This window comes from Zootoca vivipara, chromosome 1, assembly GCF_965207765.1.
Source record: "Zootoca vivipara chromosome 1, rZooViv2.hap1.1, whole genome shotgun sequence".
Taxonomy (NCBI): domain Eukaryota; kingdom Metazoa; phylum Chordata; class Lepidosauria; order Squamata; family Lacertidae; genus Zootoca; species Zootoca vivipara.
Genome location: NC_142582.1, coordinates 45,007,281 through 45,028,723, shown reverse-complemented (window position 1 = coordinate 45,028,723; position 21,443 = coordinate 45,007,281). Strand labels below are relative to the sequence as shown.

General features: G+C 41.0%; 1 protein-coding gene across 2 annotated transcripts in view; it reads right to left on the bottom strand.

Moving 5' to 3' along the window:
• Nucleotides 1-568: 568 nt before the first annotated feature.
• The window catches only part of CLASP1 (cytoplasmic linker associated protein 1), a 165,220-nt gene continuing 144,345 nt past the window's right edge, over nt 569-21,443 (bottom strand). For both annotated transcript variants that reach the window (XM_088652464.1, XM_035128806.3), the window contains 7 exons: nt 17,729-17,879; nt 17,232-17,478; nt 15,847-16,037; nt 13,284-13,412; nt 10,697-10,903; nt 4,454-4,570; nt 569-3,091 (listed from right to left, as the gene is read on the bottom strand). In XM_088652464.1, the coding sequence (XP_088508590.1) occupies nt 3,005-3,091; nt 4,454-4,570; nt 10,697-10,903; nt 13,284-13,412; nt 15,847-16,037; nt 17,232-17,478; nt 17,729-17,879 (1,129 nt within the window). In that variant the 3' untranslated portion in view covers nt 569-3,004. The remainder of the gene's footprint in view (nt 3,092-4,453; nt 4,571-10,696; nt 10,904-13,283; nt 13,413-15,846; nt 16,038-17,231; nt 17,479-17,728; nt 17,880-21,443) is intronic.

Genomic DNA, 21,443 nt, shown 5'->3' with positions numbered 1-21,443 from the left:
ACCAGTTTTTATCCAAGAGCTATAACCATCCTAAATGCTGTAACTAAATAATATGATATTGGGGAGTTGTGATGTGTGTGTATGTATGTGTATATGTGGCTGTAATTATGTTGTTGTTTTCATGGGGCGGCATTCAATTTCGTCGTTGTACTATGTACTATGTACAATGACAATAAAGTTATATCTATCTATCTATCTGAGGCAAAAGTGAGCAATACAATGATTTTACCTTTGTACAGTAGGCTAATTTCTACATACTTGTACACCCTTCTCTTCTAGCCTAGCAATCAAGGACCAGTATCAGAGTTTCAGAACTTCGATAAGCATCTTAGAGCACTGAGAGGGCAGAACTTGGTACCACAGTCATGATTCTGCCCCCTCCCAACTATGAACGTCTGCACAGGGATACGATGCTACTATAATGGGTGTACCCTTGGACAGTGTCACATGTGTGGAAATAAATGTGATTTGGGGTTTAAAAAAAACCATGCTTCTGTGCTGACAGTTCATCTTTGAGGTCACCTGCTTTCATGACCAAATTGTAGTGCAAAGAGGCTCCCATAAGGACTTAAATTTAACTGTCATTTATTCTAGGGCAAACTCAAAGTTTTATTTCATTTTTTAGCAAATTCTATCATGTAAATGTTAACATAAAAACATCTGTACATTTGCCATGATACACTCAAAAGTGAAACAAATAAGATATAAATACAGATATGGATGTAACATGACAAAAGCGCCCAAAAAAAGAGAAATAAAAGAAATAAAATAACCAACCCAAAAATAGAAATTAAATACATGCGCGTGAACACTGTGCCAACAAACTCTTTTCTGATGGCTGACTGTTTTGAGTGGCTTTACAAGCCCATCCTTCCCATTTAAAACATTATTACTGTTAGCAAAATCCGGCTGCATTCTACAAACATTTCTCTGTTGTCCTTTAATATGAACTACTACACTTGATAAATAAAAGGGTCTGGGAGGGTGGTAGAAAGAAGATTTATATGACAACGTTGCAAGTTACATTACTTATACAGGTTATTGAGAAGCTACTAGGAAGCGATAGAAAAGGTCTTGTGTTGTACTGTAATCCAGGCAAGCACACATAGTGTACCTTTTAAAAGGAAGCCACATGCCTCAATCGATGCAGGACTATATAAGAGACCAACAGTACTTCAGATGGTGCGAAAGGGGTTGCATTGATTTGTTTGCTCATGCCCTGGGACGCTGGCGCCCCACTGGCAGCATGTACATCTCCATCGAACCCAACCCAACAACAGGCAGAGTTGTTCTGTGCGGATTCTCAGATATGAAGGTCTGGGAAGAGGAGGGAAATGGGTGCGGGGTGAGGGAGGGGGGGATGAGAGGATGGGGAAGAATACAAAGAAAAAGAAACCTCTTTCAAAAGGCCTGAAAAGTTAAAGCCCTGCGTAAGGAGGCAGCAAGTAAAAAGGCAGCTGCAGACATTTGGACAGTGCTGAGAAAAGGTAGGAGCCCTCCGTAATCTGGCAGCTAAGCGCCAACATCATGCAGATTTGTCTTCACCAGCATGTATGGATTGGTAGCCAAAGGGGTCTTGTGCCTGGAAGAAACACCCACCCCACCCTCAACTGTGTAGCTTTAAGAAAGCAGATTGGTGCAGGTTGAGTACTACCTAGCCCTTTGAGTACTACCCTAATGAAACAGAGTCATATCTGAAATGCTAAGAGAGAAGGGGAACAATTTGCTATGTACAGTAGACACAAAACAAGATCATAAATAAACCAGATTGTGTGGTGGTTTGGGGTGGGTGACAAACTCCTGGAGTACTCAAAGGTTGGGTGGGGAGGTGGCAACAGAAAAAGTGTCACACTAAGGAGCATTGGTTGACAAAACGAAAGCAGTATTTTATTAAGAAAGAAAGGCCTGGTTATCTGAGTTGCAGCTCCTACAAAAGCCAATTGAGCTTTGGAAAGTACAAATTTCATACTGAGGATTCAAGCAGCAGTAGTAGCACATTTCACATATCTTTTCTAAGAGATAGGTTGTCAGTTCCTTTGACAGTGTTGGTACTTAACCAGTTCAGAGATATTACAGTGCATTCACTCTAAGATTTCATAAAGCTAGATTAAATTGTTACAGAAGGAATTCAATCCCCAGCGAATACTGTAACCAAGACTATATCACAGCATATAGCTTTGCTTTCTTTTCTTTTTTCACTTAAAAAAAATGTTTCTCAGCATGTGCTAAAAATAATAATCAGATGATTGAAACATCTACACAGAGGCAGGTCTTAAATGGGTTATAGTAGGGAAAGTGCATCTGCCCTATATAAACAGCACCATTGCAAGTTTGCTGAGATCTCCCAGGGAATTTTCATGACCGATGTCACTCAGATGATGGTACTATAAAATTTGTTTGTGTGGGTGTCTCCCCCCTCCCCCATAATAATTTTAAAAAGTGGGTTGAGGGGGCTAGTTTCCTTTCCTTTCCTTTTTTTAAAGAATGTAGGGGTTTCTCCTGAAAAACCCAAGTGAGGCCATTCTAAATTTTAACCTCATCTCTGAAACAAGGACACATTCCTGAAATTAGAGGAACAGGAATAACTAGTCAAATGTTTGATAGATACAAACACAACCTAATAAAAAAAAACCAAGGTCTGAATCCAAGAAGTCGTACTCAAGGTAGATCCACTGAAATCAACTCACATGATGAACTTAAGCCCGTTGATTTCAAAGAGTCTACTGTAAGTATGACCCCCAAAATGTCAGTGGATAGCTGCAATGTGTTTAACCATGGTGTGTTCTATTTTTCAATGAAGAAGACTGCAACCCAGGCCTTGCTTCCTTTACATTCAATAACAATAATATCCTACCATAGAAAGCTTTTAAAAGGACTAAAAATACTGATTGCAATAAATATCTGCATGGCCTCCATCAGCGGGTGGAGCGTGCTGATGAGGGGAGGGTCTCTGAGAGGCACAGCTGATGGCTTCTATGTCTACAGGCATGTCCAAAGATCTCCATTAACTGTGCGTGGAAACATCTGAAGATGAGCTGCTGTTGCTGTTGGTGGTCTGGGCCCTCTTTATGTACAAGTTGAGGAGCTTCATCTGAAAGAAAGGAGACACAGTAACACCCACTCCTCTTCATTAATTTGCATCCAGTTCAGAATGGGTCTTTCACAGTGCAGTCCTATGTGTGTCAGCCTGGAAGTGAGTCATGGACCCCTGACTTTAGTGTAGGCACCCAATGGTTGTAATTTTCATTAACTTTTCTGTTTTACAATTTCAGATAAACATTTTACAAACTTTAAAATATCCAATGACTTACCCCTTCTCTTTCCATGGTTCATTTTACATATCATACATCATTTTACTATAACCATTCAAATCAATTTTCCACTTTTACATCCATCAAAATGTTTACTCTGTTGAATTTATCTTAATGCTGGCAGCGTTTTCAGCTGTATACAGTTATTTTCCATATATTCAATAAATGTTTTCCTATCTTCTTTAAAAGTATGTTGTTCTTGCTCTTATTCTATATGTTAAATCTGCAAATTTAACAATTTAAGTTGCCAATCCTCTTTAGTTGGGACCTCGCTCAATTTCCATTTTGGCCTAACAAAACACGGGCTGTTGTTGTTGTTGTTGCATACATAAATAACTTTTCTGACACCTGGGAATTTCAGTTTGGGTTACCCCCAACAAAAAGGACTCTGGATTTTTTTGGTAAAGTAATTTTAAACATTTTTTTCCAATTCATTATAAATCATTTCCCAATACCCTTTTACCTTTTTTACATGTCCACCACAAGTGGAAGAATGTTCCCTTCAGTTCTTTACACTTCCAACAATTATGTGATTCTGTCTTATAAAACTTAGCCAACCTATTCAGAGTACCATCTATGAATCATTTTCAAATAGTTCTCTTTCAATGAATAGCAGTTCATTGAAAGATGACTGAGTTCTTTTTACTGTCGTATGGCTCTATTGTCAATGATTTTCTTTTGTTTTTTATGACGCATAGCAAATTTATTTTATGAGAAAACTAATAAAAATAAAAGAAAATAGCTGATCCCTGCACAAAAAGAATGCATGAACACAAGTCAGACATCAGAAAGCAGTAGAGGAACATATCAACTTGCCAGGGCCATTCTGTCCCTTTGCCGTTTTGTGTGTGCCACAACTATTTGTTGATTTATCCCAAACGCTGCTGTGGCTGAGCAAGGCCATATTATATTATAGGGGACCCTTTTCCAGGCTAACATGTATGGCAGATGTTCCTCCATCTTGAACTAGCCAAAATACACTCTTGAAAGGCCAGTAGCCAACTACATATGTGAATGGGCTGTCCCTGAATGCTTGTGAAGCCAACAAAATGCCTGGGAACAACTGCTCCTGATTTTGCCGACTGACTCCGCTTAAAGTTACAGGAACTGCATGTGTTTCAAAATCAAGAGGCCGCACGTACCTTACTCCCAGTGAGCTGTGCAAGGTGAGGCTTCAGTTCTTCACCAATAACAGAATAGATTGCCACGAGGCAAAATACACTGGCTTTGCGAACACTGCTTTCTGTGTTGTCATAGCCCTAGATGGAAACAACGAAGGGAGTCATGAGAATCGAAAGGTTTCTTCACAAATTCTTTCTTCCTCCAGGGTTAGGAGCTAGTGGATTAGAGGTTAGAGCTACACTTTCAAATGAGAACAATTAAAATATGCAGGGACACAGAGAAACCTAGTCCCAACACGATGATGATGATTATTTTAAAAAGATAATTTCCAAGATAGCCTGCAAAAGAAAATCATGAAATAGATAAAACAAGTATTGTTACAAGATTTCTGCAACTTGGAAGGGGGTTCCCCTTCTTTCCTCCCTTCCCTTGAAAACTGGCATGCCCCAAAACTTGACAGAATAAATAGGAAAAGTGACATATGGCTTCAGGAACTACATAAGCTCTCCACAGACAGCAGATTACCAGTCTGGCCCATGGGTCATAGGAAAGAACTGGTAGCCCCAGCACCCAAGAATCTCCCTACATGCAAGGTTGGGCTCATGCTGTGGGTTTATTAGCCCACGACTGGGCAGCGGTCTGCTTCTTTCTAGTACCAGTTAACCCTTCCTTAACCCACTGAAATACAGGTTATTCAACTTCAGGAAGCAGCGTTTTCGGTAATGAATTCCCAGAAGGCTGAGTCATACTTGCCCGGGACAGGGAAGGTGTTCCTATGTTTGCATTTGTAAAAGGAACATTCCCTTTGTACAGAGAAGGTTAACCTTAAAAAAAATATTTAAAACCCAAGAACGAACTCTGACCAATAAATTGATTATAAGTTATAATATGCTAAAAACTGTTTGTTTGTTTTAAAGAAAAAAATGCAGTGATAAATATAGAACAGTGCACTGAAAAATTAAAAATAAGGCCACTCTGTGAAACCTGCAACAAAATCTTGCAGCACGTTACGCCACCCAGTCACCCATGTCCTTTTCCAGGACACTCAATTTAATTCCTGCTCCCCACTGTTCTTCATCCCATGCTCCATCCAGACATTCGTATTCTGTGGCCCCTGAGCCTCCTCAATCCTCACTTGTCTTTATTTGGTGTGTGTGTGTGTGTGCAAGAGAGACAGATTGCTTCCTTAAGTTTTCCCCTTTAACTCCTCCCCCAGCTTCTTTATTTTTCTACATTTTCTTTATACTTCATAGCATTCCTGGTGATGAGTGCTGGCTGGATTACAATCAAAATAAGTCCCCCGAGAAACAAGAGAGGTATTTGCATGCTTCAGGTGGGTGCTGTATGAAATGCAGTTTTGCGAGTGCTTTGAGACAGTGCCTGCAACATCACTAGTGTCAAATAACACTCCGCCTCCCTCATAATATGCACACCGTTTGGGGAACACTACATTTTAGCTTTTAAAAAACTTTTACTCCTATTGAAGCGATGTGCTTTTTCCACTGCATCACTCACATTGCTCAACAATGAATAGCATCAAGCACTGGCAAGAGCTCAGCCACTTCAAAAAGCCATTGCTTTTTAAAGATTCGTGATTTTTTATTTAGTTTTTCTCAAAGGCAGGTCAATACCAATACCAATAGAGGAAATGGCTGTGGGGGATTTAAAATTGTGCGATCGCAGAATGATGCCTGGATCGCACACAGCAACTGAGTCACAGCTGTGAAATTACTGCACTAAAACAGGGGTCAGCAAACGTTTTCAGCAGGGGGCCGGTCCACTGTCCCTCAGAGCTTGTGGGGGGCCGGACTATGTTTTTTTTTAAAAATATGAACAAATTCCTATGCCCCACAAATAACCCAGAGATGCATTTTAAATAAAAGGACACATTCTGCTCATGTAAAAACACCTGGCAGGCCCCATAAATAACCCAGAGATTCATTTTAAATAAAAGGACACATTCTACACATGTAAAACATGCTGATTCCTGGACCGTCCGCGGGCCGGATTTAGAAGGCGATTGGGTCGCATCCGGTCCCCGGGCCTTAGATTGGGGACCCCTGCATTAAAATCAGCTTCTCGAAAGGCTCTGGCAGAAGGACAAAGCTTTTGGTCTGCTTGTGCCCTTGGCTCAGAGTGACCTCTGCTGGGAGAAGGCTACAACTATCTTCAGACCATATTCCCACCCCTTCTCCTGCTGCCAGACATTAAAGGGGAATGGCATTCATGAAGCAAGACTAAGGCAAAAATCCTCATAACAAATGAGACAGAAGTATAAAAATACCGGTGTTATTTCTCATTTCTAGAGCAGGTGTCCAATTAGGGTCAAATTCCTGGGCCCTGTTTTCAGGCTGCAACAACTTTTTGCTCCCTGATTTAGGACAGATTCAGATGACCCGCTTGGTAGGCACTTAGAATCCTATTGCCCGGCAACTGAAACTATGCAAGGTGGTGGTCATCTGTAGCCATCAACCATTTGGTTAATATTGGCCTTTTAAGATTCTCTCTCCGTCTGAGTCAATGTAGTGTTGTAGCCAGAAAATGACGAATTGAAGAAAAGGGCAGGCCACATCATGCGAAACAAGGGTGAAGTTAATTATAAATTAACTTTTTTTATAATTATACATTTGACTTCATCTTGACAAGGTAATAATTTGCTTGACTTATACAGCTCCGTGCGTGCTTCCTTACGCTATTTTTAAAACAGTTTTTATTCCATGGACTGTGTGAATATTATGAAACAGTATTTTTTTTTAAATGCCTGAGGAGAAAGAACTTGAGTCACACTGTAAAAGATGCGACACAATCCAATGACTCCCAGGCACCGGGTTTCGCCTCGCCTTCTAGCATAGGTCTTGCAGAGAGAAGCGGCTTCTGAAACACTCAAGAGTTTTCTTTCTGCTTCGTATTTTGGCTTTGCTACAACTCTTGAAGTTCTTAAACACTGGGCTTTAGCCCTCCACAGAACTGAACATGGTTATATGCAATAACCAGGCATTATAAGTGGCTTTAAATCTCTGGTCATATCTTAATAAGCAACACCAGAAGTTCATTGATTTTCCTCTGAGAGCAAAAGATACACCACACCTAGAGGAAGAATTCCAAGTGGGGACAGCTCTCACCCTAACCAACATGACCCTCCAGACAAATCCAAGTGGACAACCTGAGGGACAAATCCAGATGGGGAAGTTCGCTCAAATGCACCACCTAACTTAACTGCATCTTTGAAACCTTAATGAACTCAAAATACCTCAGAGGTATTCAGTCCAATGAAAAGGCTGTTTCAGGCTGCTGGGAGGTTATCATGGCTCTGATGAGAACTGGAATCCAACAACATCTGGAGGCACCCCTTCAACTGGACTGAAGGCTTCATCTCAGGAGTTATGGGGAAACAGATAAGGCCAACTGAATGAATGAACACTTCAGGGCTAAACTGTATATTACACATAAATGTGTATAACAAACAGAGGTTACAGTGTGAAAGGAGCGGCAGGGAGCAGGAGATACTTAAACCTCTTATTCACTGGCCAATTTTCAAAGTTGTCCCTTCTGCGGTTTTGATTTTTTTTAAAAAATTAAAATTACCTTCACAGCACACATTTGCATGTAACAGTTCAATTCGCCTCTTAGGACACAACAGGAAATGAACTGTAACCTCCCCAAGGCACCAGAACCTTTTGTTTTGCAATCTGTGTGGTGTAGTAAATCACTCATGAGAACTTGGGAGCTCAGAAAGTGTGACCAACATTTACAAGACAGCAAAACTTGCCAGTTTCAGTGTACTGATATGTGAGAGGTGAGAACACACAGTCCCATTTTCACAACCGTCTGATACCAGGAATGAGGGCAGTTGTGTCTGTCTGTGATACACATCAAACTATTGATTCAAGCGGGGTGGGGGAGAGAGCCAGTAGAGCATTTTAAAGCAGCACCCTGCCTTCATGATGGTTATCTGCCATCTGAGGGCACAAAGGTGTGGAAGAACATTGCCACAATAATCTTTCAAGCAGAGACTCAGCTGCGCAGATGGAGGAAGAACTTCTGTTTCTGAACATGCCTTGACATCATGTGCTCCGTACAACAACCGGGGATGCTGAATGAGTCAGCTGGAATTCTGCCAGAGTTTCCTGCTTATAACGTGGTTCTTGTCTGCCTCAGACACATGGCTGTGCCTCTGACTTTGTACAAGAAAAAACGTGTCTAGTAATTTTCAGAGGAAAGAGAACCTATAAAATGTAGCTGCCAACTTCGCCATGCTATTGGAGGCTTGGGTCAAGAGAACACAATTCACTTTGGCTGATATATTCTTATTATACTCATAAAAAACCAAAACCCCACCTTAATCTTTAAGCCTTAATTTAGCATTGCCAAGCCCAAATGTTTAACTACAGTGGTACCTCGACTTAGGAAGGCGATCCGTTCCGTGGTGCTCTTCGTAAGTTGAAGCGTCCATTTTGCGCATGCGCAGAACACGCACACAGCGAAAATACTTCCGGGTTTGCGGACTTCAGAAGTCGAAACCTTCAGAAGTCGAGGCACCACTTTATAATGAAAGTGGGTAAAACCTAACCATAAATATGGTACTAAACTGAATTGTTCTGGAACCAAATCACAAGAGAACCTTAAAATGGCCAAACAAAAAACCCAAAAACATTGCAGGCCAGACCCTACAAGTTTCTCGACTAAATAATCCCAAATCATGGACAAAACTAAAAAAAAGTCCGCCAACTGATTTTATTTTACTTTTTTTTCTTTTTTCTTTTTCTTTTTTTTTAAAGAACAACAACAACAGGTTGCCCTGAGGTAAGGAGAAACAAAGTCACGAGAGCTGCATGACCTATAGCTCCCAATGGCGGTTCCAGCTTACTGGCCCCTCCCTCAACCACCATCTCAGGCTACTGGCTGTGGGAAGGTGGGAGAGAGCAGATGAAAGACCCTATCCTCAAATAACCTGAGAAAGCGCCAGGAAATGATCAGGTGGAAGCATATATTTAGACATCAAACTATCCTGTGAGATGCGTGAAAGGCAACTACTGCAAATGAACTTTTTAAAAATCATAGCAACCTTGTGTATTCTTAGTGTTTAAATTATCTTTATGATACACTGCATGGATAAGTGATTCATAACACAGCCAATAAAGTAAGTTTCTTCCAGATTTCAGAAACTTTAAGCAGGGCTTATCCAGAAGATCGTAAAGGAGAGGGAGAGAGTTGAACAGCTGCTCTCTTAAGATATACAGGACCCAGACTGTACAGGGGTTGCCAATGCGGTGCCTTCCAGGTATTGTGGACTACAATTCCCATCATCCCTGACCATCTGTCACGCTGACTGGGGCTGATGGGCCTCAACATCCCTAAAAAGACTAATGGAAGAAAACATAGTTCAAGAACATACACTGTCAGATGGTCACAAAACTAAACCAGGGAGGTGCTATATAGCCTAGTGTGGGTTTGGGGGCAAGTTGGGACATTTAGAACAGGCGTGGGGAACTATGAATCCCATTGTACCTAGCCATTGACTGTACTTGCTGGGCTGATGGGAGTTGTAGTTCAGCAACATCTGGAGGCAACACACCTGCCTTAGATCCACACTCCACGCCCCCATGGACTCTAGTCATAGCACAAAATCCACCCAAAGGAAGCAACTGCTAAGCGAAGTCCCCTTCAATCAGCAAGAGTTGCACCTGGCTCAGGAAAGGCTCACAGAGTAGCCATAATACTCAGTAGAGACCTGAATTTTAAAGCCACAACAGTGCTAAAAGACAAAAGAGGCAGATCCATTTTTGCCAAAGGGATACTAGAAGGCAAAACTAAACTGACAATTGGCTTCATATATATTCCAAACTCAAAGCAATAGTTCATCCAGAAAACACTAAACAAATTCCTCTCCTTCTCCGAAGGGAAAGCAGTTCTGGCCTCAACCTAAATATGAGAGGCATCTTCCTGAAAGACATCCACTCCACCACCCCAGGGGCAACTTTCCTCTGATAGAAACCGACCCAAGTGACACTGACACAAAAACCTCACACATACACCAAGTAAAAGAACATAAGCTTTACCACTCCATCCCCTCTCCCATCCCTCCTCTTTTCTTCCCAACCATATACTGCATATGCTTTTATAAACGAGGAAAATCGTTAATAAAAATTATACATATTATATAGTATATAATTAGTAGCTCTTACTACCTGCCAGAAGTCAGAAGAAATGTTAAATAATACTTGGTTTGTGCGGACTGACTGCGTTCATTCAGGGTAGCATACCTGCAACAGGCCAGGGATGATGTCTTGAAGAAGTTGATGCAAAGACTCCTTTGAGATCCTCTCAATGACTTTAGTTTGCATTTTAATAGCAGCCAGATTGATTGGATAGTCAGCTGTCTGAATGATGGGGCACAGCACTTTGATGCACTGCTCAGGGTGGATGGAGCTGGCCAGAGTGGAAGCGGCTTCCTCAGCAGCTCTCACAACCTAGAATTTGGGGAAGGGGGGCAGAATTTACATTTTACAGATTAGTACTGCACAGAAAACCCATACATTTCCATATCTAAAACGCAGCATGACTCAGCAGCCCTCTAGAACTAGGTTATTGTTCTTACGTTAGAAACTGCGTTTTGAATCTACACTCATAGTAAATTGGTGATAGTCAAAAACATGCTGTTTTCTGTATTGCCCCAACTGCAATAAAACATGTCTCTCTTGTATTGGTATCTACAGCCACAGCAGGTGTTGTAACTCTCCAACTGATTGACTTTACTCCTGATGACACTCTTCCCTTGTCTCTTGAGACAGACAGATGCCAACAATGGTAGGCATGGCAGGACCTTCCCAATTTTTTATTTTAATGCTTATGAAATGTGCCAGAAGAAACAAACACTGCAGGATAATGTATACCTGAAGGTAGCATTAAGAAGAACGGTGGACCTCAAAGCTTTCTGAAGCCACTGACTTATCTTAGGTTTGTATACTCTGTATTTTGGGGCTTGAAACAGCCCCAGATATGCTCTGTGTAACAAATTGTTATGTGACTGTTTGAGGAAAAGCAAAGTAAGTTTAAGTATCTTTATTAGACAAAATGATTTGTTTGATCCATTCTCTCCACATCTGAAGCAAATTTATTAGGCTGTATGATAAAAAGTATGATAAAAAGAACCAATTGTGGTTCCAGATATACACTGATTTGTTCAATATTATATTTTCCTCAAGTTAAGGTACCAGACCTTTTAGTACCAGTGTGTTTTACTGCACTGTCACACTATAACATGGTTAATATAATTCTAAGGCTGTATATACATTTATTCTGTACATGTGCATTTCACTGTATGACAACTAAGGTTGTTTGCCACAAATAGGACAAAATAATATGAAGGTTTAATGACTGCACATGCATTTTTTTGCTTAAGAAAGTGCAGACTGTTTCGTGTATGTTTAAGATGCCGCAAAAATACATGTTAAAAATATTTAAATATTTTGGTAATTCAGATATCTATAAATACCCCTTCCTGCAAGTATGACTTGTACATTCATCAGAAACAATGGGACCCGTAATTTTTACAAGTGACCAAAATGAAATAGTTGACTGAATTTTTACTTTTAAAAAGGGCAACTATTTTAGCAAATTCCACCAGTTCAACATGAAGGTGAAGTGAAAATCCATAATTCCATAGGAAAAGGGAATTGGAGGACTGATTTTCACCCACAAAAGGCACAACCAAGCTAAACATACATACTGAGCACTTCAGTACTGGGTCTATATCTACCTTTCTTTGCACTTTCCACAACTGTAATGAATACAACCACCTACAAGATATGCCTGCACACATCTGCACACATACTGTACATTGATTTCTGGAGTGGGATGCATGTCTATACTTATTGATAGCTCAAAAGTTGGTGCTTTATATATTCACAAATGCGCACAAGTGGCAATGAGAGCATAAGAGTTTGAAGCAATTCAAGCACTATACATAATTTTGATACTCTGTGACACAATTGCACAAAAGTGTTTTAGAGAGAAAGGGGGGGGGGGAAACGGCAGAGAAAGCTTTGGGAGATGTCAACTTTCCCATTCACTTGTGGAGGTGATTCGGGGAAGAAGAAGCGGGAAAAAACCCAACAAGGGCACAGAGTCAAGGTGAATCAAAAAGAATGTGTGCTTGGGAGATGCCTGCCAATAAAGGCACTCCTTTAGAACAAAATATTTTGTCCAGCTGCTTTATCTGGAAATCAGTTTACAACTGCTGTTAAATGCTGTTACAAAAAAATGAGTGTCATGTGGAGACTCTGGTTCCAAGAAAGTGTAGTACAGACATGCTGATTTATTGAACGGATTAAATATTTTCTGGTCCTCCTTTTTAAGACAATCTCTACACATTTTGTTCCCATGTTGCTTGCTTAACCGGATAATGCCACCTTGTGCTTCAGGCTATAATCCTGCACGGGTTACATGGCTGACTCCTGTAGCCTAGTTTGCCTATTACTCCCATTTTGCGGCCAAGAATTCTATTCCCACCCCACCCCCATTTCTCTATAAAAGGCCTCAGAAGTTACTTTAAAGTAACCCTACAGTACACCGTTGTTCTCAGAGTTGACCCTCTGGTATTAATCTTCATTAATTTCAATGAGTCTACCCTGAGTAGTGTTAGCATTAACCACCGCCCATTCTATTTTAATACTTTTCCTTGGCATTTAGGTCCCTGTCTACTACAATTCGTTTTACTTAGAACAGGCACAGAAATATCTGTCAGCCTTCGAAGTTAAGCTTTGACCATTAAGAGGGCTGAGATGAGTCTCTTGCCAACAAGCCCTAGACAACAGAGCTTCTCCAGCAGCAACAAAACAGCCACCTCACCTCTTTGTGAGAATCTTTATGTGCTTCCAGAGTCTTCATGATAGTTAGTTCAGCATAGTTCTTAAACCTTGCAGGCTGGTTCCTCAAGATTTCTCGCAACACCCTCAGTGCCAAGGCTCTTATTGAATGCTAAATCAAAAGAAGAAGCACATGTTGGAGAAGAGATCAAGAGATTTTCTATTTTAGGTGGAAATCTTTTAGACCAAGAAAAGGGGAGCATTAGGGTTACAAGGCACTTGCTTAGCAATGAGGATCCCTCAAAACCGCACATCATGGGTCTCAAACTCATCCTCAAAATTCAGTTATATATCTGAGAACTAGGTAAATGCTACCTAGCAGTGAGGAATTTATATGCAGAATTATATTCTGCTTCTGTGTCCATTAACCCCCCAAAATTTAAAACATTTGAACAAAACACAAAAGAATTATAATCCATAACACTGGGTGGGTGGGGAATAACTTGACTTTTCTCTTCATGTACCTTTTAGTTTCTGAGCTGTCACCATGCTCTTAAATGGATTGACTCAAGTATAGGAGGCAGATTCTGTTTTAAAATGAAGTGCGGGGTTTTCTAGATTCTAACAATACTCTATGGGTCACATTATCTCAGCTACCCATTGTTGAGCATCTCAAGAAGAGATATGCAAAGTTCTAAAATCATAGAATCATAGAATTGGAAGAGACCACAAGGGCCATCCAGTCCAAACCCCTGCCAAGCAGGAAACACCACCAAAGCATTCTTGACATATGCCTGTCAAGCCTCTGCTTAAAGACCTCCAAAGAAGGAGACTCCACCACACTCCTTGGTGGTGATCCTGTATGTTTCTTAAATGCAGATTAATACCAAAAATAAAATCCAACACATTGCCAATTTAAACTCAGTTAAGATAAGTTTATACTCCTCTTGTCTCACTTCATTCAGAAGAGCTACAACAATCGTTTAGCATAGCAAACCCAAGTACTGTTCTATTTTATATTGCAATAAATCTATCCAGCATTTCTATCACAGTTCTTGTCATTCAATGTACTTCCACCCCAGCCTTACCATTTACTGACGTTACAAACAAGAATACTAAGAACAACTGCTCAAGTTATATAACTGTTGGGTTGTGCTTTTGGATGATGGCCATTCCAAACAGTGCCTACGGTTTCAACAGAGGAGCACTGAGCTTAACTTGCTCCTGGTTGAACTCTTTCAGTACATCCTGCTCAGTTCACAGGCTATTCACCTGCTCAGTTCACAGGCTAGCACATGACTCATACCCTGAATAAATCTTCTGACACATCTATGACAACAATAACTGGTAGACACTAATAGCAAACAATAACTGGCATGCAACAAACTTTATTGGCTGCTTGCAGAATAATAGTTTGATGCATTTCAAACAGGTAAAACCATGGGCACTACTTCAGATACTTCATATCAACTGAGTAAATATTTGGTGGTGAAGTGCTAGTGTTTCAGTTTTTATTTTGTGGTGGTACGCCGGGGGGGGGGGGGGGGGGAGAGAGATGGAAACCAAACGGCATAATATTGAATGCTGCCAGTTATTTGCCGCCTGTGAAATGCAAGCCAGGGGCCTTTGTAAGTTCAGGCCATATACTCAAGTGCAACAAACTAAAGTCTGGCTACCTTTGGTTTAGCTAGTTTCTGTATTGTACTGCCAAGGCAAGCTGGGTGATACCACTGCATTTTGCTCAACAATTAAGAAATGATTCCCTACCCAAAGGCCACTGGTAAGATGTGATGACCAAACTGAAAAATTCAGAGGCTGGAATGTCCACTTCCTCTCATAATGCAAGAAAATAGAACGAAGGATAATGAAGTTTCTATTATTCGATTTGTTTCATCATCTCATTCTTGCAAACTGACCTGGTGGCTTTGCTGAAGGGCGGGACAGAAATCTTTTAAACAAATAAAGTTATGGCAGTAGCAATTGTGTTCACCCAAAGGGCAACAATGATCACACAGTGCTTTTAAAGGGCACGGCTACTCCTTGGTGTGAGCATTCATAACCATCCATGTTCATACTGATCAGCCCCTATTCTCTCAGCTTTCTATCTAGAGGTGTGGGCGGCTCCAGATCTGAGGGAGCCCTGGTTAAAATGCCCTCTGGTGGGATCACCTCCTCCAAAAGGCATACTTGGCAGCAGGGGTGACAAGCAGAATGGTGCACTGCAATGCTGGGGGCTGCCATTTTGATTTCCCATCTTGTCCCAGAATGAGGCTACTTTGAAGGCATTGTAGGAAATTAAAACAGCAGCGAGACTCAACTGTCCAGTGCTGCTCAGAACATTCCAGTTCCAGTTTCTTTGAATTCCTAGGAAACATTAAAGACAGCAAACCACCACAGTATTGCCACTCCATCTAAACAATGATGTTGTTGTTGTTGTTGTTGTTGTTGTTGAGTCGTTTAGCCGTGTCCAACTCTTCAACCAGAGCACACCAAAACAATAGCCACATATAAAGGGAAAATATCGTCCTTTGGCACCATTTGCTGTAGAAAATGTGTGTCACCTGAAAGATCCCTAAAAGATACTGGATCCTATGTTGATAGCTTACATCTTTGTCTCCAAGTGTTTCCAGCAATAACAGCAAAATGGTCTTGAAATGCTCCTCCCAAACTCCCAGGTTGTCTTCCCTTGTAATCTTCAGTAGCTCAAAAAGGGCTCCTTTCCGTTCTTCTACCCGCTCATTGTGGTTGGATAACTCTTTTAAAAGATCAGCTACCAAATCAGAATGATCAATGGGCACTGAGAGAACAAAGGAAGAACACAATGAGGACAAATCAGAACCTACTGCTGCAAATGGTTGAGGGTGAGACAGATTCACATTGTTTCTTCACAGCGTCTATAAATATGATTTATCTCTCATCCTTTGGTTACAACACACGTTGATCTATAACATTAACATACAGTGGTACCTCTACTCACGAATAACTCTACTTACGAATGTTTTTACTTACAAACGGAGCTCCGTCCGCCATCTTGGATGCTGTTTAGACAGGATTTTTTCTACTTACGAATTTTTAGATAGGGTTGCTTCGGCTAACGATTTTTTTCTCCCAATGCATTCCTGTGGGATTTGACTTACAATTTTTTTCGACTTACGAATGTGCGTTCGGAACGCATTAAATTCGTAAGTAGAGGTACCACTGTAGTTAGGGAGCAATTCAGTGTGGCAGCTGCAAATGTTCTTCTGTCAGTGCAAACCGTCTGCTAGCCTGATGGAATAATCTCCCCTCTCCTCCCACTGTGAGCTGTTCTGGGGGTTCATCAAGTCAGACCATTGGTCCATCCATCTCTGCACTGCCTACAATGACCACAAGAGGCTGTTCATGGTTTCAGGGAGGAGTCTCCCCCAGCCCTACCTGAAGATGTGAGGGGTTGACTCCACAAGGTTCTGCATGCAAAGCTTTTGCTCTGTTACTGAGCTATGGCCCTGACTCACACAGAGACTGCTGTAGCTACTTACAGCCTCCAGGCTCATGATCCTGACTATTTAAGGATGCATTGTCTCCCCCTCAAGTTCCATGTCCTGAAGCTAAAACACAGAGATGGAATACTGGTCTACTACCAGGGGCTATCAGAAAATGTGAAATGGCTCTAATAACAATGACATTCCTGTCATTCCCACCCCATTAGCCTTATCCTGTCAAAGTGATGGTGGGGGGGGAGAGAGACCGTAATGTTAAAACAAACACTAGGTTTACCCAATGAACAGATTCATATTATAGTTTTAAACACTAGGATTTCCCAATTAATAGTTTCATATTTCATATTATTCACTGTCTTTGCATATTCTAGCAGGGATGAGCTAAGAGGTGATGGAAACTGAACTCAAGAAGCAAGTTCCAGTACATTTCATCACCAATTAAATAGGAACATTCATATTTTAAAGCAAGAATGGGATCGTTCAGGAATTTAGAAAACAAAATAAAAACAAACCGTCCCGAAGCTGATCAATATCGTCATCAAACACCGCCTCTTTAAGGGCACTCTTGTCATAGGCGCTGATAGTATCTGAGTGTGGGTAAGGATTGTACTCCCGGGCTCGGGGTCCCGAAAATGCACGCGGGGGCTGGGTGTTGAGTAGGGAAGTTTTGTTATCAAGAGCCATCCTTCCCCCTTCCACAACATCGCTGCCTCCACGCACATCAGTGGCTGGTGAGGCTAAGCAGCCATCTCGAGAAACCTGTGGGAACAGGGAGAACAAGGACAATTAAGACTACCAAAACTTACATTAGATGCAGTTACCAAGATCGCAAAGAGAGCAAAAGCTGCAAGATCTGACTCCTGAAGTTCAATGCTAAGAAAGGGCATTGTATTATCAAAGTCAAACGGCCTGAAAATATTTTCCCTGTAGGAAAACTATTCAAAATCACGACATTTTGCTAACCATTTTCATCATCATCATCCTTTCATCTCCCCAGAAGCCTACTTACAATGTCACTGTCCTTCTTTCCATCACGCTTGATTGGTTCATTGAGATCTTCTTGACTGCGGAAACTAAACTTTTCAATTGCTTCTGTGACTCCACGAAGGGAACTGTAAATTTCATCAGAATTTAGGTTCTCTGTGTCGTAATCCAACATGCTGAAGATCAAACACATATGGAATGTTAAAAACAAAGAGTGGTTTTCTTGATTTGAAATTCAGCTTCAGAACTTATGCTACCTTTCACAAGGCATGAACTCAGGACCCCAAAACAGGGATTCAGAAGTTGGCTGTGGATTGTATAAACCTGGCAAACATAAACTAAGTATTGACTGTGATACCACATTTACATGGCGAACATGAATACTCAACCAGCCCTTTCAGTGAAGCAATTTCACTGTATATTAAAAATAATGAAAAGTGGTAATTTCAGCCAAAATTTTAACAGCATTATCTCATACTACCGTACCATCAACCAAAAGGCACATCAAAATCAATTCTTTCCATATGAAGCTTGAGCATTCTAGCATATGTAGTCTATCCTAGTTCCAAATATATGAAGTACGGTAAATGGTTAGTAATAAAGATGTACATCGATGATAATGGAAACTGAAAAGTTTATGGCAGCATGGACAATGTATGAAATACACAAACCTAGTTTTGGGCTTTTAATTGTGCTTTCCAAGAAACCAAAGTCAAATTATCTAAATTAACATAAACTGATTATATCCAGAGGGAAAGCTAATTTAACCTAAAGTTTAAGCTGGCTTGTCTATTACTATCATAACTAGAGTATCAGATATGAAACAGCTTCCATTTGGCCCAACTGGATACTTGATCATCTTTGGATCATTCAGATCTGTCACAGGTAGCCCAGTGTGATCACTGATGCCAATGAAGTTTGCGTCAATATAATATTTGGAATGGTATTGTATTCAAGGAATGTGGGGAGCTATCAGCAAAGCTCTGCTTTTCTCTAATGCTCACTGGGAACTTTGCCCCCAATTACCAGAGTATATGTGACTAAATATTACCAGGGATGACAGCAGACCACCATTCCATATAAAAACCCTGTAACTAGGAATGTCATTTGAAAGCAGGGCACACTGGTGGTTGCAATCTTACACTGCAAAGCAAGGCAAGGGAAATGACATTCCTCCTGCAATCCTGTTGATGTGAACTAAGTCATCATTTTGTTTAGCATGCCATTTAAACCTTGTCTCATTTCATACAAACCATGATATGTAACTAGATCATGTTCTTGGGTTTTTAGTTCACGGTTTGTCTGGAGTGCAAGAAACTACCAGTCCAGGGTCAGATGACACACTAAGCCAAACCATGGCTTAGCTCACAGTAATTGGACCAGGCAAGCAACACAGTGGCCACTATGCTGTCCTCTTCGTGTTGTGTGTGAACCAGCTATGTGCAATGACTCTTGGGCTGGAGACTATTCATAGTTAAAATGAAAGGAATGAGAACTGAATCCCATCATTTCCAAAAAGGGGTGAAAGGTGGCAATTTTCTCTCTGTACTGGTATGCCTCACTTATGAAAGATATAGAGCCAAACTAGACATGATGGGAAAAATATTCATGGGTGTGCACTGTTCACATATAAAGCAGAGTGTACATGTATTCATTTTTTACAAGAAGAAATGCACATTTGAACCCTAGCTCCCCCCTCCCCCACTTTACCTGTGTTTCCAGTCAGGGTTCAATAGAAGATGCTTTATATAAAGATGGGGGCAGCGCTGTGAATGAACTAATGTGTCTGCCCCCTTCACATATAGTGTAGTCCAAAGAAATGTGCCTGAAATAAAGGACTGGCAAATAGATTCTCCCATCACATATTACCTCTGCTGAATGGATGTTTCGCAAAATGGAAACATATTTTGCCTGGCACCTCACCAGAACAACATTTTGGTTTCAGCAATTGACAATTGTCTAGAAGAGTTTCTCTTCCTGGAAGGGATTCAAAGAACTGTGGACCAAAGACAAGATTTATGTCTCCTGAGTTCTCTGGGCTTCATGAATACTGGGAACAGATCCAATCCTTGGACCTCTGTCAATGCACTAACTCTGCAACACCAGCCCAAGTAGCAGTACCAGAACTGAATGTCCATGGTGTGTTTTGGCAAAGCGGGCATAAGGCAACACCTAATCTCTGAACAAAGAAAAACTTGGAAGGAAGATCTGCCAGTGGTGGTGGAAAAACAAACAAATATGAAAGCCCTTTCAACTACACCATCAGTTTCAACTACAGCAATCAGTTTCAACATAATTTTCAACCACTTGAAAATGTGATTGTATCTCACTGATAAGAAGATACATTAACGTGCAGTAAAGTTACATTTTTTTTTTGCAAAAGAATCGATTTCCTTACATTCTGAAGATGGCAAAAATTAAGGGCCTCTCGTCCTGGCATTGTCTACACCACTCAAAGTGAAAGTCTTGCTAGGATGATTTTGTGGAATGGCTGAATATGGGATTTACCTATAATAGCACTTGCATTGTTCTTCTACCCAGTCTACCACAAAATCAGGTTCTCTCTCTACATCAGTTACTTCTCTATCATATTCAAATGTGCCACCATTTCCCATGTTCTGAAAGAATTGCTCATTCTGTAACCAATCATCCTTCCATCTTTTACTTCCGAAGTCTTGAAACTTGCTATTTGCTCATGCAGTCTCTCTCTACACACACACACACACTCTCTCTCTCTAATCAGCATACTGAAGGTCTCTGGACTCCTGCTGCGTATACACCACACATTTAAAGCACACACTCAAAATCCTGATTGCTATACTTGTTAACAGTGCAGGGAATAGAAGGTATGTAAGGGATAAACTATAGAAGGTATTTGAGGGATGAACTATAGTACCCAGGATCCTTTGAGGGCAGGAGTATGCTTTAAATGCATGGTGTGTAAACACAGCCTTTCATACAGCTGATTGCTTCTCTTCCTACCCATCACAACTCCCCCTTTTCTTGGGACTTTTCTTAATCTCTCTATGTTCTAGCTTTGGGCAGCTTCAACAAATTTTACGGCATTCAAACATAGACTCACTTTCCAGGTCTCTACTTCCTTCATCCAGTCCCACATCTCTAAGGGCTTGGGCATTCAGTGGTTAGATTTTATGGGGCTTTCACAAGCTCACTATACCCAAGGCTGCTCGTCTTTCTTCTTCTCTTCCTTCTCAAGCCTTCCTATACAATTACTATTACTATGCTATAGCCTAAAAGAACAGCAGTACAAATAAAATGCTAAAACAACAGCTAAACAAAAAGGCAGGACTACTGACCCTAATCACACTAAAAGAGGCCACTATGCCACGCTTCAGCCTGGTGATTAAAGCTGGATAAAGATGGAACTAGGCATGAGTCAGGGGGGAGAGCATTCCACAAGGGGGGGGGGTCTTACCACTAAACTGCCCATTCTCAATTGTCCCATGAAGGGCCTTTTGTATCTGATCACCTCTACCCAGCTGGTCAGACACAAAGCCTTAGCTTTATCTTTGATTACTACTTCTCATTTGCTTCCCATGCTCACACTGTTACCAAGTCATACTGATTTTCCTTGTACAATACTGTCAGAATCAGGTACTTCCCCTACAACCCCTCGGTTAAAACTCTGCTTCACACTGTTGCTATCATGCGCTTCCTTTTCACCTCAGTCTTATCAGACCTGTCCACAGCTCTGCTGCCAAATTATTCACCCTTCTCTT